General features: G+C 41.7%; 1 protein-coding gene across 1 annotated transcript in view; it reads right to left on the bottom strand.

Annotated features, from left to right (window-relative positions):
* The window catches only part of SPAG17 (sperm associated antigen 17), a gene marked incomplete at both ends in the record, with an annotated part of 212,051 nt that extends 206,656 nt beyond the window's left edge, over positions 1–5,395 (bottom strand). The window contains one exon of the mRNA XM_080915775.1: positions 5,312–5,395. Within this exon, the coding sequence (XP_080771901.1) occupies positions 5,312–5,395 (84 nt within the window). The remainder of the gene's footprint in view (positions 1–5,311) is intronic.
* Between the last annotated feature and the right edge of the window lie 15,363 nt (positions 5,396–20,758).

Below are 20,758 nucleotides of genomic sequence, written 5' to 3'. Positions count from 1 at the left end.
AAACACCAAACAACAATAGAAAGGAACCATAACAACAACAAGAAGTAAATGTTCCAGATTAAAATAACCCTCAGGAAAGGCTAGTCGCCAAAATCAAAGATCCACAGCAACAAATAAAGCAGTGGTGAGCAAGGTGTGTCACGGCGCTTTTATTCTCCCTTGCTGCATTGGTGGTGTGGCTAACGGTGGCCTGGTCAGGTTGGTCCGTCCCAGTTCCTTCTATATGAGTCTCTCTGTAGGTTGTACAAGGCACTGATTATATTGGCTATGATCAAAAACTTATCCAGAGAGAACAGAGAAGTGTGTACCCAGGATGGTCAAGCTGAAGGAGGCCATCTTCATTAACTTCCCCACCCCCAGGAATAGCTTAATTGATAGGGGGTAGCCTTTGGTAAAAGTAATTCAGCCCTATTCATTTCTTTTCATATACTTCCATATGTGACACTCTCCGCCACAGTATGGCACAGCCAGGGCTCTTGGTGGAAGCTGCCACCATATTTTAGCACGTGCTGGTTGGTTTTCATATATGTCAAAAATGTCATTACAGTAACAGAAAACAGACATTTTGTGATCATCTTTTTTTTCCATCATGGTGGCCAGTGGCCTCTGCTTTGACAGCTGTATGGAAATATTTTAATTTATAGGATGGTTTCTATCACATGGAGATATATTCCAAGACCCCAATGGCTGCCTGACACTGTGGATAGTGTTGAACCTGAAACCCAATTGTCTTCCCCGTGCCTGCTAAGTACTTACCATAGAGGTAAAAGCTCTTTAGTCTTAACAGTAATTGTGTTTTTCTTTTTCCCTTTCCCACACATTGACTGACAGAAGACCTATTCTCATAGCAGGAAGTCTTAGAAATCACCTCTTTTCTTTCCTTATTAAATCAATAATATTTTCCCTTCCACATAAAGAAAGCACCTTTCAACTCTTGGCTCACCCCAATCACCGTAATAACTACCCATGCACGGGGAGGCCAGGATCAAGTGTGATGATGGTGACATTTGAACCCCTGTGCACTGCACAAGAAGTGTGCTATATTGCATTCTATTTGACACACCAGATGGCTCTGAAGAGACCAGTGTGCAAACTGCATGTGCACTGTGGACACACTGGACATAAAGATGGGTCATGTCACAGGTGGGGTGGTGGGATACAGTACAACATTTGATGGTGCCACTCAGACAGCCTTGCCGAATAACAGTCACAAGGGTCTGTGTAATTTGACACTTTCAGGGCACAGGTGGCTGATGAGAGCTGAAAGTATAGGAAGTGCAGCCTTGGATAAACAGGGAATGTCTACAGCAAAGCATCTTTGAGGTGCCAACACCATGGTAGGTCATACGTGTGTCAGTGTGATTCATAGACCTCTGTTGCTACTTCTAGACTCTTACTGACAATGCATCTAACCTTTTTTTTATCTTTTCAGGTTTAAGGTGTCATGTTTCAATTGTAAGTGTCTTGGCAGATGGACAGCAAATAGTCCGACGGTGGTTGGGTTTGCAGAATTAATTCAGGAGCAATGTACACCCAAAAGTGGCCGTGGTGGCTCTCTCTCTCTCTCTCTCTCTCTCTCTCTCTCTCTCTCTCTCTCTCTCTCTATCTATCTATCTCCTTTACCCTACCTCTCTAACACTATCCAGATTTCCTGTGGTCCTTCCACCCTCTGATCTCTTCTAGTCACTGAACGCTTGGTAATTTGTCGTCTTTTATAAGACAATAAGAATAGTGCCCTTCATCCCTTGTCACCATTTTATGTTTTAGTAACAATTAAAATGTAATGGGAAGTTGGCAAAAATTTTAGCTTGAAAGGCCAGCACCCCCCAGTCAATCAATTAATCAATCAATTATTAATTTTATCTATTAATTAATTGGTATAGATATAATATGAAAATGAGGTCAATTCACCAGAACCAAACTGTGAATTTGAAGCTTCTGCTAAATTTCAGAGCAAGCTGCTCTCCAAGTAAAATCAGAACTACTACTGATTTGAATTTTTCAGTAAGGTAATTTGAAAACTATTTTTTGTACAGCCAGAGAATTAGCACATTGTCTTCCATGCCCCACATAAATACACACATTAGCACAGACGCACTCAAACGCACACACCTGTAAAAGAATAACAAACTTTTCACGAATGAAAACAATAGCATATTCTCAGACATACTACAAGTAAAACTCTTACTAAACACAATCAACAAATTCAGAGTTGGTTATTCTCATGGTTAGGGCATGTATTTAGGCATTAACTGATAGGTTAACAAAGGAATTTCCTCTTTTACAGACACAAAACCAAGCTAACAAAATATGGAAGTACGTAGAAGAAATTTATTTTCTTCCAACAGTAAGAAAGCACACATTCCAACAAACTGAAAACTGAATTCATTCCCTTCATAGCTAAAGCAAACATATTACTTTGACTTGCAATTATATCTATGAGTATAGAAGATTTATTGAACCTGTATTATTTGAACAGGACCAAGAAGGGTGAATATTGTTTCGTGTTTTAAACCATAAGAAAATAGTGCCTGGAGGTTTTTAGTTCAACAGGAAAATGACAGCTCCATGCTTGCAGCACTAGACTAAGAACACAGTGTCAGTCCCTACCAGCCTTGTGGTGAGCAGCGTATAATTCCTGAAGAACTGTTCACTCCAAGCCCAATGTGACCAACATCGCCTCTGGGGGGAAGAGAGACTGAGAGAGAGAGGTGGGGGGCGGAGGGAGAGGGAGAGGGGAAGGGAGAGAGGGAGAGGGAGAGGGCGAGGGAGAGGAGAGAGAGAGAGAGAGAGAGAGAGAGAGAGAGAGAGAGAGAGAGAGAGAGAGAGAGAGAGAGAGGAGGGAGAGAGATTTATTTTGGCTAGATCTGTTTTGCAAAAGAGAGCAGACTTTTGCAGAGTGACTTGACAAACATCTCTGAGAATTTGAGAATGTAGCTGGGGATTATGGAGTCGACAGCCTTCATTCCTCCAGTTATTGGAACCCTGCAGAAGAGTTACAGTAAGGATGCATGAAGCCACAGCAGTAACAGGAGGGTCAGGCTATTTTCATGCAGCTCGCCGGGACTAATTTTCATACCGGATAGAATTACTTTCCATAGAGAAAGAAACAATGGCATTGGAAAAATAAGGATTAATATAAGACAACACTTCCTGGAGGGCAGCACAAGGGTCCATTTTACTTTCCTTAACTATACACTCTCTAGTGAACTGTATACCCATATATGAAGTAATAATAAATAAATAATAAACAAACCAAGTCCATTCTCCACTTTTACAAGAAGGTCCCAATGGTAGTCAAGAATGTTCACAAATGGCCTTTCTTTCTCCCTTTGTTTGTTTGTTTCTTTCTTAATTTCTCTCTTTCTTTTTTTCTTAGCTTTAGAAACTTTAGGATCTAGACACGGATTTTTACCTGCTGGTGTCAAAAGCCCCTGAGTTTCTCACTGAAGGAGGGTGGAGGTGAGCGGGGCCCAGACCACTATGCTGCTGGACACCCTGATCTGAGTCACAGATTCCTGTGAGCATTTGTGGTAATATGCAACATGCAGATAGTTCCTCTGATCTCCTATACCTTTTAAGTAGATGAAGAGAAGATAGCACTAAACCAATCCATAAGGTCTTCAGGTTGCCCAAAGAAGTTACACGCCAGGCATGCAGATCTTGAGGGGCTGGCCACATATTCCAACACATCTCTTATTTCCCTGTACAGGTCCACAGGCTGCTAAGGAGACCAGCAGCACCAGTGCTGACCCCCGCCCCAGGCCTCTACAATAATTTACTACTTATTACTTTTTTAGGTATTTTGCCTGCATTTATATTTGTGCACTATGTGTCTGCCAAGTGCCTCCGGATAACAGGAGGAGGAGGACATCGGATCCTTTGCAACCAGAATTATGGATGGCTGCAACCCACCGTGTGGGTGCTGGGAACTGAACCCAGGTCCTTTGGGGGAGTAGCCAGTGATCTTAACCTCTCAGCTATCTTTCCAGCCCCTCTTCCTGTTTGATTGCCATCTCTCCAAGTCACCTGTGGCCCTGCCCACAGTAATATTTTAATAAATGCTGAACAGGCAGGAACCAGGATGACAATCTGTAAAGATAGACAGGGACCTAGAAGAAAATGCTCTTGTGCAATTTTTATTTTGTTTTTTTTTTTGTATATGTATTTTATATATGTGTTTTGTATATATGTATTTTAGGTGTGTCTTTTGCCTGCACAAATGTATGTGTACTATATACATGCCCCAGTGACCACAGAGGCCAGAATAGAATGTAGCACCCACCATCCACTGGAACTGGAGCAAGAGACAGTTGGGAGATACCATGTGGATTCTGGGAATGAAACTTTGGTCCCCTACAAGAGCAACAAGTGCTCTTAACCAATGACCCTTTTCCCCATGCTCAGATGAAAACGTTTGATGCAGAGGTGTGGAGTACGTCCTAATTTGTTTCAGCTGTCAAATTGACATAGCCTACAGTCATCTGAGAGGATCTCAAAGGAGGGACTGCGACTATCAGAGGAGCCTGTGGCCAAGTCTGTGTGAGATAGTCTCGGTTACTGGTTGATGGAGGAAAGCCCAGACCACTGTATGAAGCCCTATCCTAGGCAGATGGCCTGGTGTGATGTAAAAAGGCTAGCTGAGCGTAAGCCAGAGTCAGAGAGCAGAATTCCGGTGGGGTTTCTGCTTCCAGTTCCTGCCCCGACGTCCCTCAGTGATGGACTATAACATTAAAAATGAAATAAACCCTTCCTTCTTCAAGCCGGCCTTGATCGGGGTTATTTATCAAAGCAACAGAAAAACCAAACCAAACCAAACCAAAAAAAAAAAAAAAAAAAAAAAAAAAAAAAAAAACCAGGGAAAGCCATCACATAAAAACATGTTCTATTTTTCATCTTTCTATTTTTACAGATTGTATCCTGGGTCCTGCCTGTTTACATCCAGTATTTATTAAAAATACTGCTGTGGGCGGGGCCACGGAAGATCAGCAGTCAAACAAGAAGGAAACAGCTCACAAGGCTAACATTCCCAGGACAACAGGGCACTTCATCTGGAAGCCCGTACTGAAAGGGGGCCTGAAGAATCATAATAGCACACCCTGTCTTCTGTACACCCCACTTTTTGTCTTGGTTTTGCTTCTGCAAATTGAACCCAGGGCCTTCCTCAGACCTACCACTGAGTTGCAGCCCCATCTATCCTTCTAGTTCACTCCATGGCCAGGCTGGTGGACTACCGGGAGAGCTGTGCTGAGCAGAGAGCCCTCCAGGCTCCCTGTGCCTGGGCTGAGGTGACTTGAGAAACGGGGCTCACCTGGTTCAAGTGTGCAGCTATGAGCGAGGGTTCCCATATCTTAGAGTTTGTGCTCCCGGCAAGTTTCTCCTTCTTGGGTGCCATGCGGAGGATGGGGGAGGTTCATTGGCCTCAAACTGGACTGAGGCCAAGCTTGAGCGTCCCTGACACCTTGGTAACCGAGACCACGCCCAGTTCCTGAACGGATCCGCTCCCTTCCCCCCAAACCGGTTTCTGAACCTCAAGTCAACCGCTTCCCGGTTTCCATAGTAGCAGAGCTGCTAAGTGCCAAACTCCAGAAATCCCAGGGTAAATCTGATGATTTCCTAACGGGACGAGCTGACTTCCTAATTTCTTTTATCATTTCCACTCTCTGTTTCTCTTGGGAGCAAAGTCTAGTCCGAATAAACAATGTGTAGAAACTCAAAATTACTCACTCGGGCTTCCCTGCTCGCCTGCCCTAAGTTTCCTCTGGTGCCCCCTCCAGCCTAGCATTGAGAATGACTACCCAGTCAGCCCAGAGGACACTTCCTCCCAAGGAGCAGAATTATTCCTCTTCACCTCACTTCTTCTCTCTGTATTTCCCTATCTGCTCTGCCTAAACAGCTCCAGTTCCTTTAAAGCAGTGGTTCTCAACTTTCCTAATGTTGTGGTGACCCCCAACCATAAATTATTTTTCTTGCTATTTCATAAGTGTGATTTTGCTACTGTTAAATAGTTTTAGAGATGGAGCTTTACCAAGGGGGTTGTGACCCACAGGTTTCATGATCCATTCACCTTATGTATATGAGCACACTGTAGCTATTCACAGACACACCAGAAGAGGACATCAGATCCCATGACAGATGGTTGTGAGCCACCATGTAGTTGCTGGGAACCGAACTCAGGACCTCCGGAATAGCAGACAGCGCTCCCAACCACTGAGCCATCTCTCGAGCCTGATCCACAGGTTCAAAACCTATGCTTTAAAAGGGTATCCTGTTGACAAGCGGAGCATACCCCCAAACTCACCTAAGATATTATGGTTAGACTGAGTCTGCAAAATGATGATCATAACAATTGTGGTCGTCTGAAACAGCCGTGTGTAAACTTTAGCACTGAGCTATCTAGTCTTACTTTATTTTTATGTGCGTATTTGTTCTTGTGTGTGAACCAGGCTACACATGCATGTGGAGGTCAGGGATCTGCCTCAGGTATGTTTCTTCAGGCACCGTCTACCTTGCTTGTTAAGACAGGTCTTTTAGGAGCCCAGGGCTTGCTGAATAGGTTAGTCTAGCAGTGAGCCCGGGGGATGCAATATACCCATTTCCATCTTCCCAGGGCTAGGATTACAAATACATACCTTCTCACCTGGCTTTTTAATGTGAACTCGGCGCATTGGATTGAACTCAAGTGCTCATACTTGCACGGCGATCAACAACTATGCTATTTCCTTGGTCCTATTTAACTTTTCTTAAGTTTCCTTTGGACAAATGAGGACATACATCTACAAGCAGATCTCAACCAAAGTACTTTTCTGTCTCCTCCGTTTATATAAAGCACAGTTCTGAGCCATGCTTGCCTATCACCAAGTCCCTCCTGGAATCTAGAGTCATTTTACTACCTCAACCAGCCAAGGGTGACAGGCCCTGCTTGTGGTCTGCAGCTGGGCTCTGTACAGCACAACCCACTTGACTGCTGCTTTCTACAGCGATGAAATCTTCTGACCCTGTCTTTGAGAAAGACATCGTGTGCTGGGGCAGTGGAGCGAACACTAGGTCTGAGTTCAGACTTTCAGTGGCTTCCAAAGCCTCTATATTAAGGCTTTGGTCTCCAGACGGTGGCGCTATTGAGAAGGGGTAAGAAGTTAGGAAGTGGAGCCTAGTGGGAAGTGGGGTCTTTGGATGTAGGTTGTTGGGACCTGGTTCTCGTCCTGTCTCTCATTGCTTCTTGGCCACCAAACTAGAAGCAGAGTGTGTTCCATTACCTACATCCAGCTGCAACATTCTTCTGCCTTGTTACAGGCTGAAAACAACTGGCCCATGTCACCGGAAAGTTTCTGACACCAGATGGCAAAATAAATCCCTCTTTCCGAGAGGTCACTTATCTCAAGTATTTTGTCACAGAGATCGAAGCTGGCCCGGTCAGTGGTAATAACCGATTCTTGTCCTACTGCAGGTTTGCCGATGGCGTTTCTGTTTAACTTTGGTTCATAATGTGTACTAGTTGAAGAAAGTAACCCCCCTCCCTTTTTACACAGATACTGAAAAAAAAAAAAACTTCTCAAAATAATTATTCACAATTAAAACACTTGTATTTATCATGTAGTATTTATAATAGGTATACTTTATTTATAATATAGTATTATATTAAAATGTAGTAAAATGTATTTATAATATAGTATTTATGATATGCATACTTTGGGGGAGGGGGCTTACATCAATCTCTGCAACATTTATGCACTCCACAGCTGGAAGCCTTTCCTTTTTGCTATAGGAATAAAATGACCAGAGGAATTTGCTAGAGGAGAGTTTTCATGAGGGTCTCCATGGCAACTAATGAGTCTGTCACTACTCATTCATTCTCAGAGTTTCTTCTCCAGCACTTCCTTCTCCACCGTTTCCTAATGTTACAGGATAAAATACTGTTATAGGTGGATCTCTTACAGACTGATGACACCACTCTAAATTCTGGTCATATTTCTTCCAGTTGAAGCTGCTTGGAGAACTGCGCTTTTATGAGTGAAGTAATAAAAACATTTATTGGCATTTAAGTTCATGTTCCATTTAAAAATTAACGACTGTTTATGTGTCATGTTTTATTGCTCATTGAGTTTCTTCTTGAGTGCGAGTTCACACCACAAGGTAAAGCTCCTCCCTTACCAGCCATCCAGCCAGGCTATTAGTGGGTGATTGACAACATAGGTTTCATATAAGAGAGGCAAGCAAGATGAGAAAAATGGAAATGGAGACTTTGCAACTGAAAGTGTTATTTTTAAAGTGTAAAGAAACAAGCAGTAGCTTTCTCTAACAAGCGAGAGCTATACAAACCAGTTGGAACAAAAGATAACAATTTTCTGCATGTGAGTGTTTGCCAGAACAATGTTGAGTGCATCACATTTATCCTGGTGCCCGAAGAGGTCATAGGAGCTACTGGAAGCCCTGGAACTGTAATTTCGGATGATTGTGATCCTCCATGTAGATGCTGAGAATTGAACTCCTGTCTTCTTGCAAGGACTGCTCTGCCTCTTTAAATACCACTCTAATTTTAGCAGCAATCAACTGTTTGTAATATTTATCAGCATAAACCTGCTCTTCAGAAAGCATTTCCTTTTCTTTCCTCCCACTGTAAGACATGGACTTTTCAGCCTTCTTTATTCTTACCAATGACAGGGTGACTGAGTTCTCACCAAGAGGAGACAGAGTAGAATTACAGATTTTAGAACATGGGCTTGACCCTTCAAACCTTCCCCCATCTGTCTAGCTACTGTGGCACTGATGTCCTTGAATGTCTGAGTGATTGCTAAGGTACACAGGTCTCTCCCAACCTTTACCACACCTAGAAAATTTGCTTAGACTAGTAAGTAGGTGAGCAATGGCTTCTCTTGAAGCTTGGAAAACATTGTGTCTACAGCTTTTACGAACCATCTCAATAGCTCAACTTCCATTTCTGTTGATGTGGGAAAACATCCTGACCTAAGGCAACTTAGCGGAATGATAGGGTGAATCTCAGCTTATAGCCTCAGGTCACAGTCCGTTACTGAGAAGTGAGAGCCAGAATGTAAGGCATCACGTCCAGTCAAGAGCAGATAGAATCACATTTGTTCATCTTCGTTGGCTTTTGCTTCATGCTTCCCTCCCCTCCCCCCTCCAGTTCAAGGTCCAGCCCATGAAACAAGGCTGCCTATATTCAGAGTTAATTTTCTCAGTTTAATTAACATTCAAGACAACCTGCCATAGATATGCCTTCAGGCCAATGTGATCTAGATGACTGAAGTCTCCATTGGGGTCCTCTTCCTATGTGATTTTAAGGTTCTGATAAACTGACATCAAAAACCAACCATGATACCATCCTAAGATTTTGGATGTTTTCATTGAGAGCCTAGCAGTAGTAGCTTTTCTGAAGCAGCCCGAGGAAGCAATTTCATTTCTTTCAAGTAGACAGTGGGCAAAGCCAGTTACTATGAGAGGTAGAAAGTCTGGTGTTACTCCTTTAGGCTTGGTCCCATTTCTACTGTACCTTTCACCAGCTTGGAGAGGACATCCTTTGGCTTCTTCATCCACTGATATATATATTTACTTTCAATAACTGGTGGACAACAAACTCGTCACATTATGTCACATACATCCAGGACAGTTTTTGACACTGTTTGAAAAAGGAAAACAAACTGATATTCATTGCTTAGCTATCTATCTATATATAAATTATAATTTTTCTAACATCTTAGAGGAACCGGGCATTTCAAGAGATCCAAGTACATGTTTAAGGAGGAAAGAACGTACCTCCAGTGGAATTATTTGTGGTAAAGGGCTACTAGAATAAACTGCAATATGGAGGGTTTTCTAAAATCTACTTAAGGAGTCACAAAGGTTTTTACTGTAGAATGCTTTTCGGTCAGTCTTGGCCTCTTCATTACTTTAGGGCAAGTGGCCTTCTGGATAATTTATGGTGCAGAATGGGAAGACATTCTATGGTAACCAAATTTATAGGTGATTTCATCATGGAATTGGTCTGTTTAATTTAAGAAAATAGGTGTGAATGATGATGGCCATAGCTTTAAGAACCAAAGACTATTCAACCAATAGGAGGCTTTGCCAAGAGCAGAAAAAGAAGCATTCCATCTGTCGTACATTTATGAACTGGTATAATAAATTGTTTCCCCCACTAAATATAAGTTGAAAAATTTCAAGTATATACTTTACTATATTTACTATATAAGGTTTTCCATATGGTAGTAGCTAAAACGAAACTCTAGTATTTGTAGAATTTCTCTCATTGGCAGGGGTGCTCTTGGCTTGTTTGATTTAGTGTTTCCAGTAAGATCTTGCATTTAATATGCTTAATTCAAAGACAGCTTGTTTTCAGGCTGGGCTGTTTTTTTAGGGTACTGGGCTTGCAGAGTAATTGATTTTTTTGTTTTTGATCTTAGAGTGTTCATTTAACTTTTACTCACATGCACAGACTCAAATATACTCATCCTTATCCTCAACAAGTTCAAACCAGCTGTTGATATGGCTTGTGTGAACTAGGCAGTGAGTCACATCTGAGCCAAGAATTCAGGTATTGGATATCTATTCAGCTTATCGTTGGTTAAGACCCCAAGAAACCTACCGATTTCTCTAATTGGCATTCTGTACTCAAAAACAATTTTCATTACAAATGCTGTGTTTATTCCTCCCCACTTGTGCTTCTAATATCCCAAGAGAAAAACCAGATATAGTGCCTTTGGACTTTATTGTCTGTAATGCTGAGGGCTACACTTCTTTTGCAGCTATAGCCCAAAACATATGGAGGATATTACACCTAGACCCAGGGGTCAGCGTTAGCTTCTATTCAGTCTTCAGTGCAGTCCAAAGAAAGTGTTGATTTTAATCTTTAAAGTTCCTTGTTGCTCAGCTGCCAGTTCCTTTAGATACTGCATCTCTCGCTATGCATCATTGTGGAGATTGAAATCAGCTGCAGCGCATGGCTTTACTAGTCACAGTCCCAGGTGGGTTGTGGGCAGCCCCGAAGCAGGATCACTTTCTAAAGGACTTCCTTAAAAACCCTCTATTTGTGTTAAAGATAAAAGCAATATTTTGGAATTTGTAGGTTGGAACTTGAACGCTTTGTTACATATCTATGTCTGTGGGACCATAATTAAGCACTGCTAATTTTTACGTTACCTGTTGTGAGAGTTCAGGATATCAAACCTATTTCTCTATGAATCAGAAAATAATAATCACGCAAATTAAAAATAGAGCTAGCAACATCTGTTTCGCATTCACTAGTGTGGGATCTTTCTTCCCAGTATTCTCTCACTCTACTTTTCCTTTGAAACCCATTTTCAGTATCACCAGAGAAGAAATTTGTTCTTAATCCTTTGGGGACACTCTGACTCCATGATCCATGCTAACTCGCTGTTCCAAGTGCTTAGAAGGCTGTGTTTGATTTCTTAATGCTTTATCGATGTCTGTTGCTTCTAAATTTTACTATGTAAAATAATGTGGTTTGTGTACAGAGTGAGAGGGGTAGTTTTACTATCATTCTTCTGCAGGTAGACATCCAGCATCCTCAGCATCATTTGTTGGAAAGGCCTCCAGTGCACATTTTTAGAATAGGTGCTGTTAAGTTTTTGTCAACTTGACACAAACCTACACATACCTGGGAATAGGAAACCTCAGTTGAGGAATTGCCTCAGTCAGGTTGACCTGTGGGCATGTCAGTGTAGCATTTTCCTGATCTTGAATTGATGCCCGTGAGTCCAGATCATTTTGAGCTCTGCCATCTCTGAGCAGATAGGCCTGGCCTTCATAAGAAAGGCAACTGGGCAAGTCCGAGGAAGCAAGCCAGTAAACGATGTTCCCCTTTGGTCTCTGTGTCCATTCCTGCCTCCTGACAGGTTCCTGACTTGAGTTCTTCCTGAAGTGTCCCTTAGTAAAGGATTGGGACCTGGGAATTGTGAGATGGAATAAACCCCTTTCTTTCAAAAAGTCAGAGTGTTTTTATCCCAGCATCAGAGAGGCAAACTAATAATACAGCATCTTTGTCAAAAACTAACAGTCTATCTGTGTGGATTCACTTCCAGGCTGTCTACTGTGCTGCAGTGGTCTACATGGCTTGTTCCAGGACCATGCTGTCTTTATTACCATGGCTCTGGAATAAGATCTTAGTTCAGGCATGGCGATGCTTCTGGTTGTATTCTTTCTACTTAAAAAGCTTTGTCTATTTGTGGTCGATTTTGATCACATACAAATTTTACATTTTTTCTCAAGATTTGAAGAATGCTGTTGTATTCTCTGTGAAATTACTGTAGGAGGATAGTCATTTTCACTATTAATTTTGTCAAGGCAGAAGTATGGACAGTCTTTTCATTGTTTACTGTCTTCTTAAAATTTTACTGTCAGTGTCTTAAAATTTTCACTGTAGATTTCCTCCTGTTAGTTAAGTTAGTTTATTTTATTGGTATTTTGAGAGTATTGTGAGATATTTCTTGCAATTTCTTTTTTCAGTAAGTTCATTGTTAGTGTTTTAGTTTACCATGATCCGAAAGGCACATGGGATGATGATGATGATGATGATGATGATGATGATGATGATCTATGCTGTACAAACTCATTTGTGGTCTATAATATGTTCAGTTTTAGAGATGTTCCATTTCCCCCTAAGAAGAATATATATTCCCTCTTTGTGGAGTTGTATGATCTATAGACAGCTGGTTCGTATAATTGATCTACTGTGTCAGTTGCCTCTGAGTTTTCTTTGCTGATTTGTGACAAGAAGGATCTATTTAGATGTGTGAGTGAGGTCTTAGTGTTAGCTGTTATTGTTGTATTTGGGCCTATGTGGTCTCTCATGCTTGAATGTTTGTTTGTAGAATTGTGCACACCCAGGTTTGCTGCATAAAAGTTTACTATAGTTGTGTGTTCTTGATGAGGCCATATCTTGAAATATTTTACAAATAGAAGGTCATGGACTGTAGTTAGTATTTTGATATCTGCTTGAAATGTAAGTTTATAGTGAATTGCTACATTTGATATATGGCTGGTTCTCCAGGACTTTGTGAATTAGGAAGTTAGTACTAATATGTGGGCTTTGAAGTGATAGTACTTATTAGTGCCAGGCCTGACAGAGGCAATTAGGTCTACTCTGATGACCTCATAGGCATAGGTTTTGCTACTAGTCATGGATTGCCTCTGATCACATGGAGAGGATTGAGAATCAGAGCTTTGGGCTGTTTTATGTAAGAGTTGGTTGTCATGTTAGGGATCCTGGCTGTCTCCCCAACATCTCTGTGCCTCTGTCTCTCTGTCTCTGTCCACCCTGTCTCTCTTCCTTGTTTGTATACATACCATTGCTTTTCTCCCTGTTGTGATGCAGCCAGCGTATCACTAGGACAGATGTGCTATTTGTACGTTCATGCCACAAGAACTGGGAGAAAAATAAATCTCCTTTCTTCATTCATTGCCTATCATCTGGTCTGTTGTTATATCGGCACTCAAAGGAAGTGGTTAGGTAAAAATTAAGGTGATAAAAAATCTTAAAAATAACAACATATCACCCTATCACCTTGTCTGGCCTCCATATGGGAGTCTTCACCTTATCTTATTGTATCTTGTGTTGTCTTTGAGACCTACTCTTTTCTAGAGAAGAGACAAAGTGGGAGTGGCTCTGAGGGAGGGGGTGTGGCTAGGAGGAGTGGAGAGAGGGGAAACAGTGGTTGAGATGTATTGAATGAGAGAAGAATCTATTTCAATGAAAACAATACTACCCTAGAAATCGTTCCCTAGAGAGCCAAGTTATCCCAAAAGACTCTATAAAGCTACCTAAACAGAAATCAACAAACAAACAAACAAACAAAAAACAAAAACAAAACCTTCTGAATCAAGACTGAATAACTCCTTCCAGCATGGTGCCAATGCCATTCAAAGACATTCCAACCTGAGAGAAATGCTGATCACTCAGATGACCCACAGGAAATGCTCCCACCCAGGCTCTCTCTCTCATACGCTGCACATTGCACGGTCACCGACTGGGGCCCAGCAGAGATATAGCAAGCATACTGGAATAAAACTGCACTCAGATTTGCTCCTTCTGTTGGTGTACAGGGCCCTACATTGACCTTGGACGTGAACAATGTGCTAAGAAACATTATTGAGAATCCAGTGAACAGATGGGTCGGAGAGGGCTGCTAGAAGAGTACTGGTCTTGGGTCGAATCTCTTTAGCATCTTGAATCAGGGAAACAGAAAATTGTAGAAAGCAAGAGGAGAGAGGTACCAGGCCTTGGATGGTTCTAGATAGAATGAATAACGGTGCCAACTCGATTTTAAGATGCCTCAGAAACATATTTGTTTTGTCTTCATTTTGATAAGAGAATCTAACTTCACCTTAATGCGAAGATCTCTTCGTGACTGCTTTTTCTTCTACATCAATATTCATACAAAGGAGGCTACTGTGTACCCCAAAACTAAAACAAACAAACAAAAAACCCACATAACTAAACTATCTCAGTAGTTGGTATTTCGGTGTGCTTGGTAGAGAAAATTGTCCTCAAGAAGTGTCTTCCAGATCTTTCTTGTTCTTGAGGTTGGACATAACAAATAAAAAGTATTCTAAGCAAGGCATGTGCTTCTTGACTGGTAGCCATTTCTGTCACAAAGCAGGCCCCCTTCACACCTGCCACCAGGGAGCACAGTTCCTTCAGCCTCTCTCTCCTGTCAACACTGTACCAGAGTGAGATATCATTGGCAGCTCAGCAGTTGGTGTCACCAACACTGGGGCCCTTCTGGGAATTCCTACCAGAGCAGTGACAGCTGGGAAGAAGACAGGTGTGTGAGGCATCCCTGTAAGAAACCTGCTCAGTTAACCTGCATGGCAGATTAGTGATGGGCAGAGAAGAGGGGCAGGCAAAGTAAAAATCTTAAATGGACATTCCTTAGACATTAGAAAGGGAGCTGTTAATGACCCATAGGAGAAGGGGGAAAAGAGCAAGCTTATTTTTGGGGCTTAGTTATAAAGTAAGGATAGATAGCAAGTCTTTTGTGAGCTATTTAAAACAACAAAAAGAGTGGTGGGAACTCAATGTGAGGAGAATATAGGAAACACAAAGGCTCTGGTTGGTATCCTGTGAGCTTTCTCTCAAACAGTATGGATGGCATCAATTCTTGAGTTTCCTTGTCTGGATGTCACACCCAGAATCAGTCATTTTCTGACCCATTTATGTTTTATTGCTGAGATGCCAGGACTAAGTAATATTTACCCAGCTCTCTGTGCATACACATCATTACATCATAACCTCTCAACTTTACATGGAAATTATTATTATTATTTATAGGTTAACCAAAGTGAAAGGGTTATCAAAAGTAAGATCTGAACACAAGCCCCTGGTATCTAAATTGTGAGACACCCTCCCAATACAATGTACAAGATCACACCAAGAAAGAAAGGCCTTTAGAAAGTCCACATGGAGGATGAGGTGGGAGGAGTCTTACTTTATGCCCTTCAACTACCAGCTAAACAATGAGACTTCTACCATGTGCTTAATACTGATGCGGTACCTCAGAGAGAGAATTTGAGTCATGGAGGATTCTTTCCTTAATACACACACACACACACACACACACACACACACACAGAGAGAGAGAGAGAGAGAGAGAGAGAGAGAGAGACAGAGACAGAGACAGAGACAGAGACAGAGAGACAGAGACAGAGAGACAGAGACAGAGACAGAGAGACAGAAAGGCAGAAACACACAGAGACACACAAAGACACACAAAGACACACAAAGACAGACACAGAGACAGAGACAGAGAGACAGACACAGAGACAGACACAGACAGAGAGAGAGAGACAGAGACACAGAGAGAAATCTGTTTATGTTGGCTTGGATAATCACTTTTCTAAAAGGAGCAAAACTTCCTCTAAGGAATACCAAGGGAAAGATGAGATCAAATCAATAGAGAATCATCCGTGTGAGCAAAATGTAGAGCGACTGCTAAGCCATGAGGTTGTGGAGGAGATGAGGAGAGTGGGAAGATACTAATTTTCTGAGATCATTAACTGGAATATAATGTAAGTGTTAGAAGAGGAAGGGGCAAGAAGAGAATGGAAGGAGACACTAGGAGGAAGGAAACAGAACTTCACCCCATACCTTCTGTGTCTTAGCCCTTAAGAATAGGCAGACATTTGCAAAGCACAGGATGTTCCCTACAGAAGGGTTACTCCAGACAGCAGCAACAGAATTATTAGAGAGTCTTAAGTAGGTGGTGAAAAAGTTGAAAGCATGATTGTAGGTAGATATAGCCAGTGGCTGGATGAAGCAGAAATGAAACCAAACCCCAACCCCTTCATAGCAAGGAGGTTATTGGAACAGTGTCTATGTCTGGAAGTATGATAATGCATAGTATGCTGAAAGGAATCTGTAATGACTCTGTGCTTTGGTTCAAATTACAATTCTACCATTTGCTTGGCATGAAGCCCTGGGTGAGTCTCTCTATGCCTCAATTTCCTTCTATGTTAAGCAAGGACAATTACAGCATCACTCCCCTGGAATGACTTTGATGGCCATTGAAACATTGCTGGCTCTGCAGTGATTGCAAGGCTCTTGCAACCACCAATGGGATAATGTGTGCTTATGAATTGCATGGGTGTTAATTGTTTAGCTTTTCTTTACTTTGTCTCTTTATAACTATGAACTATAGCCAATACACAATTTGTCTATAGCATAAAACATTATGAATGAAATTTAAAGGTTAAGTTGTTATTCAAATACTAACATACAGATGATTGATCCTCTTGGAAGATTTCATAGACTATAAGTATGTCCCATCCTTAAGTTCAACTGAGACACAGAAAGTTCTATTAGGTTATTGTCCTGAATTCAAAATCCTGATGACTATATATTTGTAGAGAGGCCATCTTTAAGCTATTGTCTTTCAGGTATAAATTTCTACTTTTTTGTTAGACTGACCCTATAAGAAGTCCAGTGGATGAATGCAGATAGAAATATAACGGAAGCCCCAGGAAACTCCAACATGGAAGTTTTATGGTGGCTTTTGCAAAGTTGGGAAGCAGGGTAGGAGTGCTATTTTGAGAGCTGTAGTAGAAAAGGGGGGTCTGAGTGTCCCTGAAAAAATCTGGAATATGAAAGTCACAACACTGTTAAAGCAGGGGCAGCCTCAGTTGGGTACAGAATGACAGAAGTCTGCTCTACAAACAGACATTTACAATCTTTGACATCTTCTCTTACTGCTTTTACTTTCCTTTCCTTCCTTTTCTTTCTTTTATTCATTCAACAAATCTTTTGATCTCTCCTTTGTTTTCAATAGTGTAAACTCCAGGGATACAAAGTTAAAAGTAAAATCTATCTTCAATTCTTGTTAGATCTGGTAGTGGTGGACACTAACTTAATAGACAATCACATTACTATATGGTCAGTTCTTGACACTGGCAAGAAGACCAATAATTACTGACCTTTTGTAACAGAGTAGTCTGTGACAAGTGACACAGTGGGGAGTAGCCCAGGTATAAGCTAAAGCAGTGAAGTCACTTATATTCCAGAAAGCTATGAAACTCTGTAGATCTTACCCTTGAGAAGCTTGGACAGGAACTGATTCCAGCCAACAAAAACCCTCATAACCTTTTCTGTTGACTGTGTGATCCCAACCAAGGGACTTTCATGAGCCCCATTTATGAAGTTTGTACTAGGAAATGCCTTGCTGAGTACTGTAGAATCTAGAAAACTCTACAATATGTTTATAGTAGGTCCAAAGCTTATGGTTCCAGGATACATGGCCCCCAAACGAAGATCCCCTTCTTTATAGGTCAGAAAGCATGCTGACTGTGAAAGGAAGGGTGTCATGAGATTGTAGGTCTGTGACACTCTGCATGTCACCTCTTGACTTTGGGGTTATTCACTCATGTAGTTGAACATGTCACCCTCACAAATCCAAGGGAGTGTTTATATTTCTTTTTGTTTGTTTATTTATTTATATTTATCATTAACTTACATTTTGAGATTCTTTTTGTTGCCCAGGCAAGTTTTAAACTGATAACTCTCCTGCCTCAGCCTCCTGAGTGCTGGGATTATAGGTAGGCACTACCATGGGATAGTTAGTGCTTGTCATCGATAATCTCTTTTTTTCTTTCCTCTACCTTTCATCCTTCTCTCTGCCTTGGTTTCTTCTTTGTGCTTTAGGTTTTTGTATGGCAACACTCTAATTCATGAATCAGGGAAAGGTTGTCACCCCAGAAAACTATGTGAGCAGTGAATGGCAAACCATCACATCAGGTACAATGTCTAGAGGTTGTTGGGGACCAGATGACAGGCACTGTCATACCTGCTAGGGAGCCTGCAGGCTATGTACTTTGATTTTTGAGGCAAAGTCTCTCCCTGGTCTGGAGCTTGCCCAATAGGCTATGCTGTCTCACCAATGAGATTTGGGGATCCTCATGTGTTTGTGTCCCAGTGCTGAGTTACACGCATGTGCTACCATGACTAGCAGGTTTTGTGCGTGTAGTCTGGTGATATCCTCATGCTTGCAATATAAGCACTTTATCTTACCAGAGGTATGTTGCTTAGAATGCTCCTTTGGACAGCACTGGAGACATGGGAACAAAAAGTTAAGGTTCAAGAAAGGAAAGAGTCAAGATAGAGCAACTCGCTGTAAATGGCTACAGGTTACGGGCACCGAGACATTGTCTGAACAAACTGTGTGGAAAGAGAAATTAAGAGTCAGACCTGAAGAAAACCACCAGATCTGAACACTAGAGCATGTGGTGTGGCATGAACAAGGTTGAAAGGGAAGGTAATTCACTTAGGCCTTGCTCAGTGGAGGATAAGCCCCACCCCGGGGGAAGATAGATACCTACAGAAATGCCTGCTATTTGTGGGAATCCTCAGAGACACTGGCCTGTAGGAAAAGATATGCCAGCCACCTATTCATCAGTCATCAGAATTTTGAATTGGCATAATGTGTAGAAGACGATTTTGTACATTGGCGGAAGAATTCACCCTTTTAGACCAAAGTAGAGTTAAACAAGTTTACTTAGTGTACCACAGAGAATGCAGAGGGTATGAAAGTAACATGCCAGCCTACATATGGTTATGGGCTATGGAGTTCTTCAGTAGGGAGGCATCCAGTTCGTGTTCAGTTAGGATGAGCCACTGTCAGTATAGTTTTCTGTCATTCAAGTGAATGCAGCTCTGTGGTATTTGGTTGTGATCAATTTTAATTGGCACACTTTTACCATGTGGGTGGAAGGGCCTACTTTTTCTATTTTGGGAATACTTGCTGGTCTACGTTTGTATTTGGGTGCCATTTTCTTCCTGGTACCTCTCTTGTGACCTACCTTCCACATGGTGAATATCCAAAAGCCACGGAAGAATTTGAGTCCACTTGTGCCTGTAAAACCTGCAGCTGGTGAACCTGCCTGCAGTCCCTCTGCCCGTGGCTTCGAAAAGCTTATGGCTACTCATCCCCAAGGACAGTGGGAAGCCGGGCAGATTCAAATGTCTCTTTCTAAGTTACAAGGGAGAAAAACAATCCATGACTTTTTGGATGCCCCCTTCTGAATGTTCACATCTGAAGGAAAATTGCCTTCTCCAGGAAATAAGTAATAAATCTCTCTCACCAGTGGAGGTTCTTCACATCCTGAAACAGCAGCATCAGCTGAAAGGAAAAGAAGGAGGCATGCCTTGTCTCTGTGGATCCCCTTCTCTCCAAACACACCCCCTCCTAGCAGACTACAGAGAGCATCATCGGGCAGACATCTAAAATGGTTCTCCAGAAACATAATTGGCAGCCGTGGAATGACTAGGGAAATATGGGAAACTGCTCGTGGGGAGAGAGTGTTTAGTCAGGGTCATTTCTGCAGAGGCTCAGTTTCTGAGGCACGTTGAAGGAGCAACTCAGGGAAGATATGAAAGATACTGCTGGTGCTTGGTGTGAAGAGAGAGGAGAGCTGTTGGGGTAGTTTTGAGGATTTGCTGAGATATTCTTTGTTCAGTATATTTCCAACACACATTAACAGGTGCCATTGTTTGTTATGGAAAGAATCTTCCAAGTGATTCAAATATACATGGCCACTGATAGGTATAACTGGGCTGATTACATTAGAAAATTTGTAGCAGCTGAAACAGATTTCAAAAGGCTAATATAAATTAGAAAAAGATAATAAGAGTTCATTGTATATAGTAGTTAGGAAAATTCTAGAATCACACCGCTAAGGTTGATTGAGGCCATTACATTCAATTTGGGCCAACATACTAGCTCACTTGACATTCTGTGTAATATAGTTCATTGTATTAATTCAAATTAACCTAGAGGAGGAGCATCTCAAACTTAAAGGAAAGAATATAAATAAATAAGAACATCTGGTGGAGGAGTTGAAGCAGATGTACAGATTGAGGTACATCAAACAATAGGTCCTTATTGTCTCAGTGGCTGGCTGGTCCTGCATAATATAAACATCTTATAGAGATGAAATTATTTGTTCAGACGTGTCAGCTCATACCAGAAGGTACCCTTGAAGCTTTTATCATTTACGGTTACAATAGTATTTATTGCTAATACTTCGACTGACAAAAGCTATCCATAAAATGTACACTTACACATAGAAATGCCAAGTGTTTGGTCTGTTTATTGAAGTGTGGCTCCTTGAAGTGTGACAATGGAGTACCTCTTAAACTTCTCACATAGAACTGTGCATATGGGGTAGCTCTTTCTTCCCCAGGCATATTCCCTGAGGTAACCGAATGGTACTGACTCTGTCATCATGTGCACAGGGC

The sequence above is a fragment of the Micromys minutus genome (genome assembly GCF_963924665.1).
Source record: "Micromys minutus genome assembly, chromosome: 4".
NCBI lineage: Eukaryota > Metazoa > Chordata > Mammalia > Rodentia > Muridae > Micromys > Micromys minutus.
This window is presented reverse-complemented; position numbering and strand designations above follow the sequence as displayed.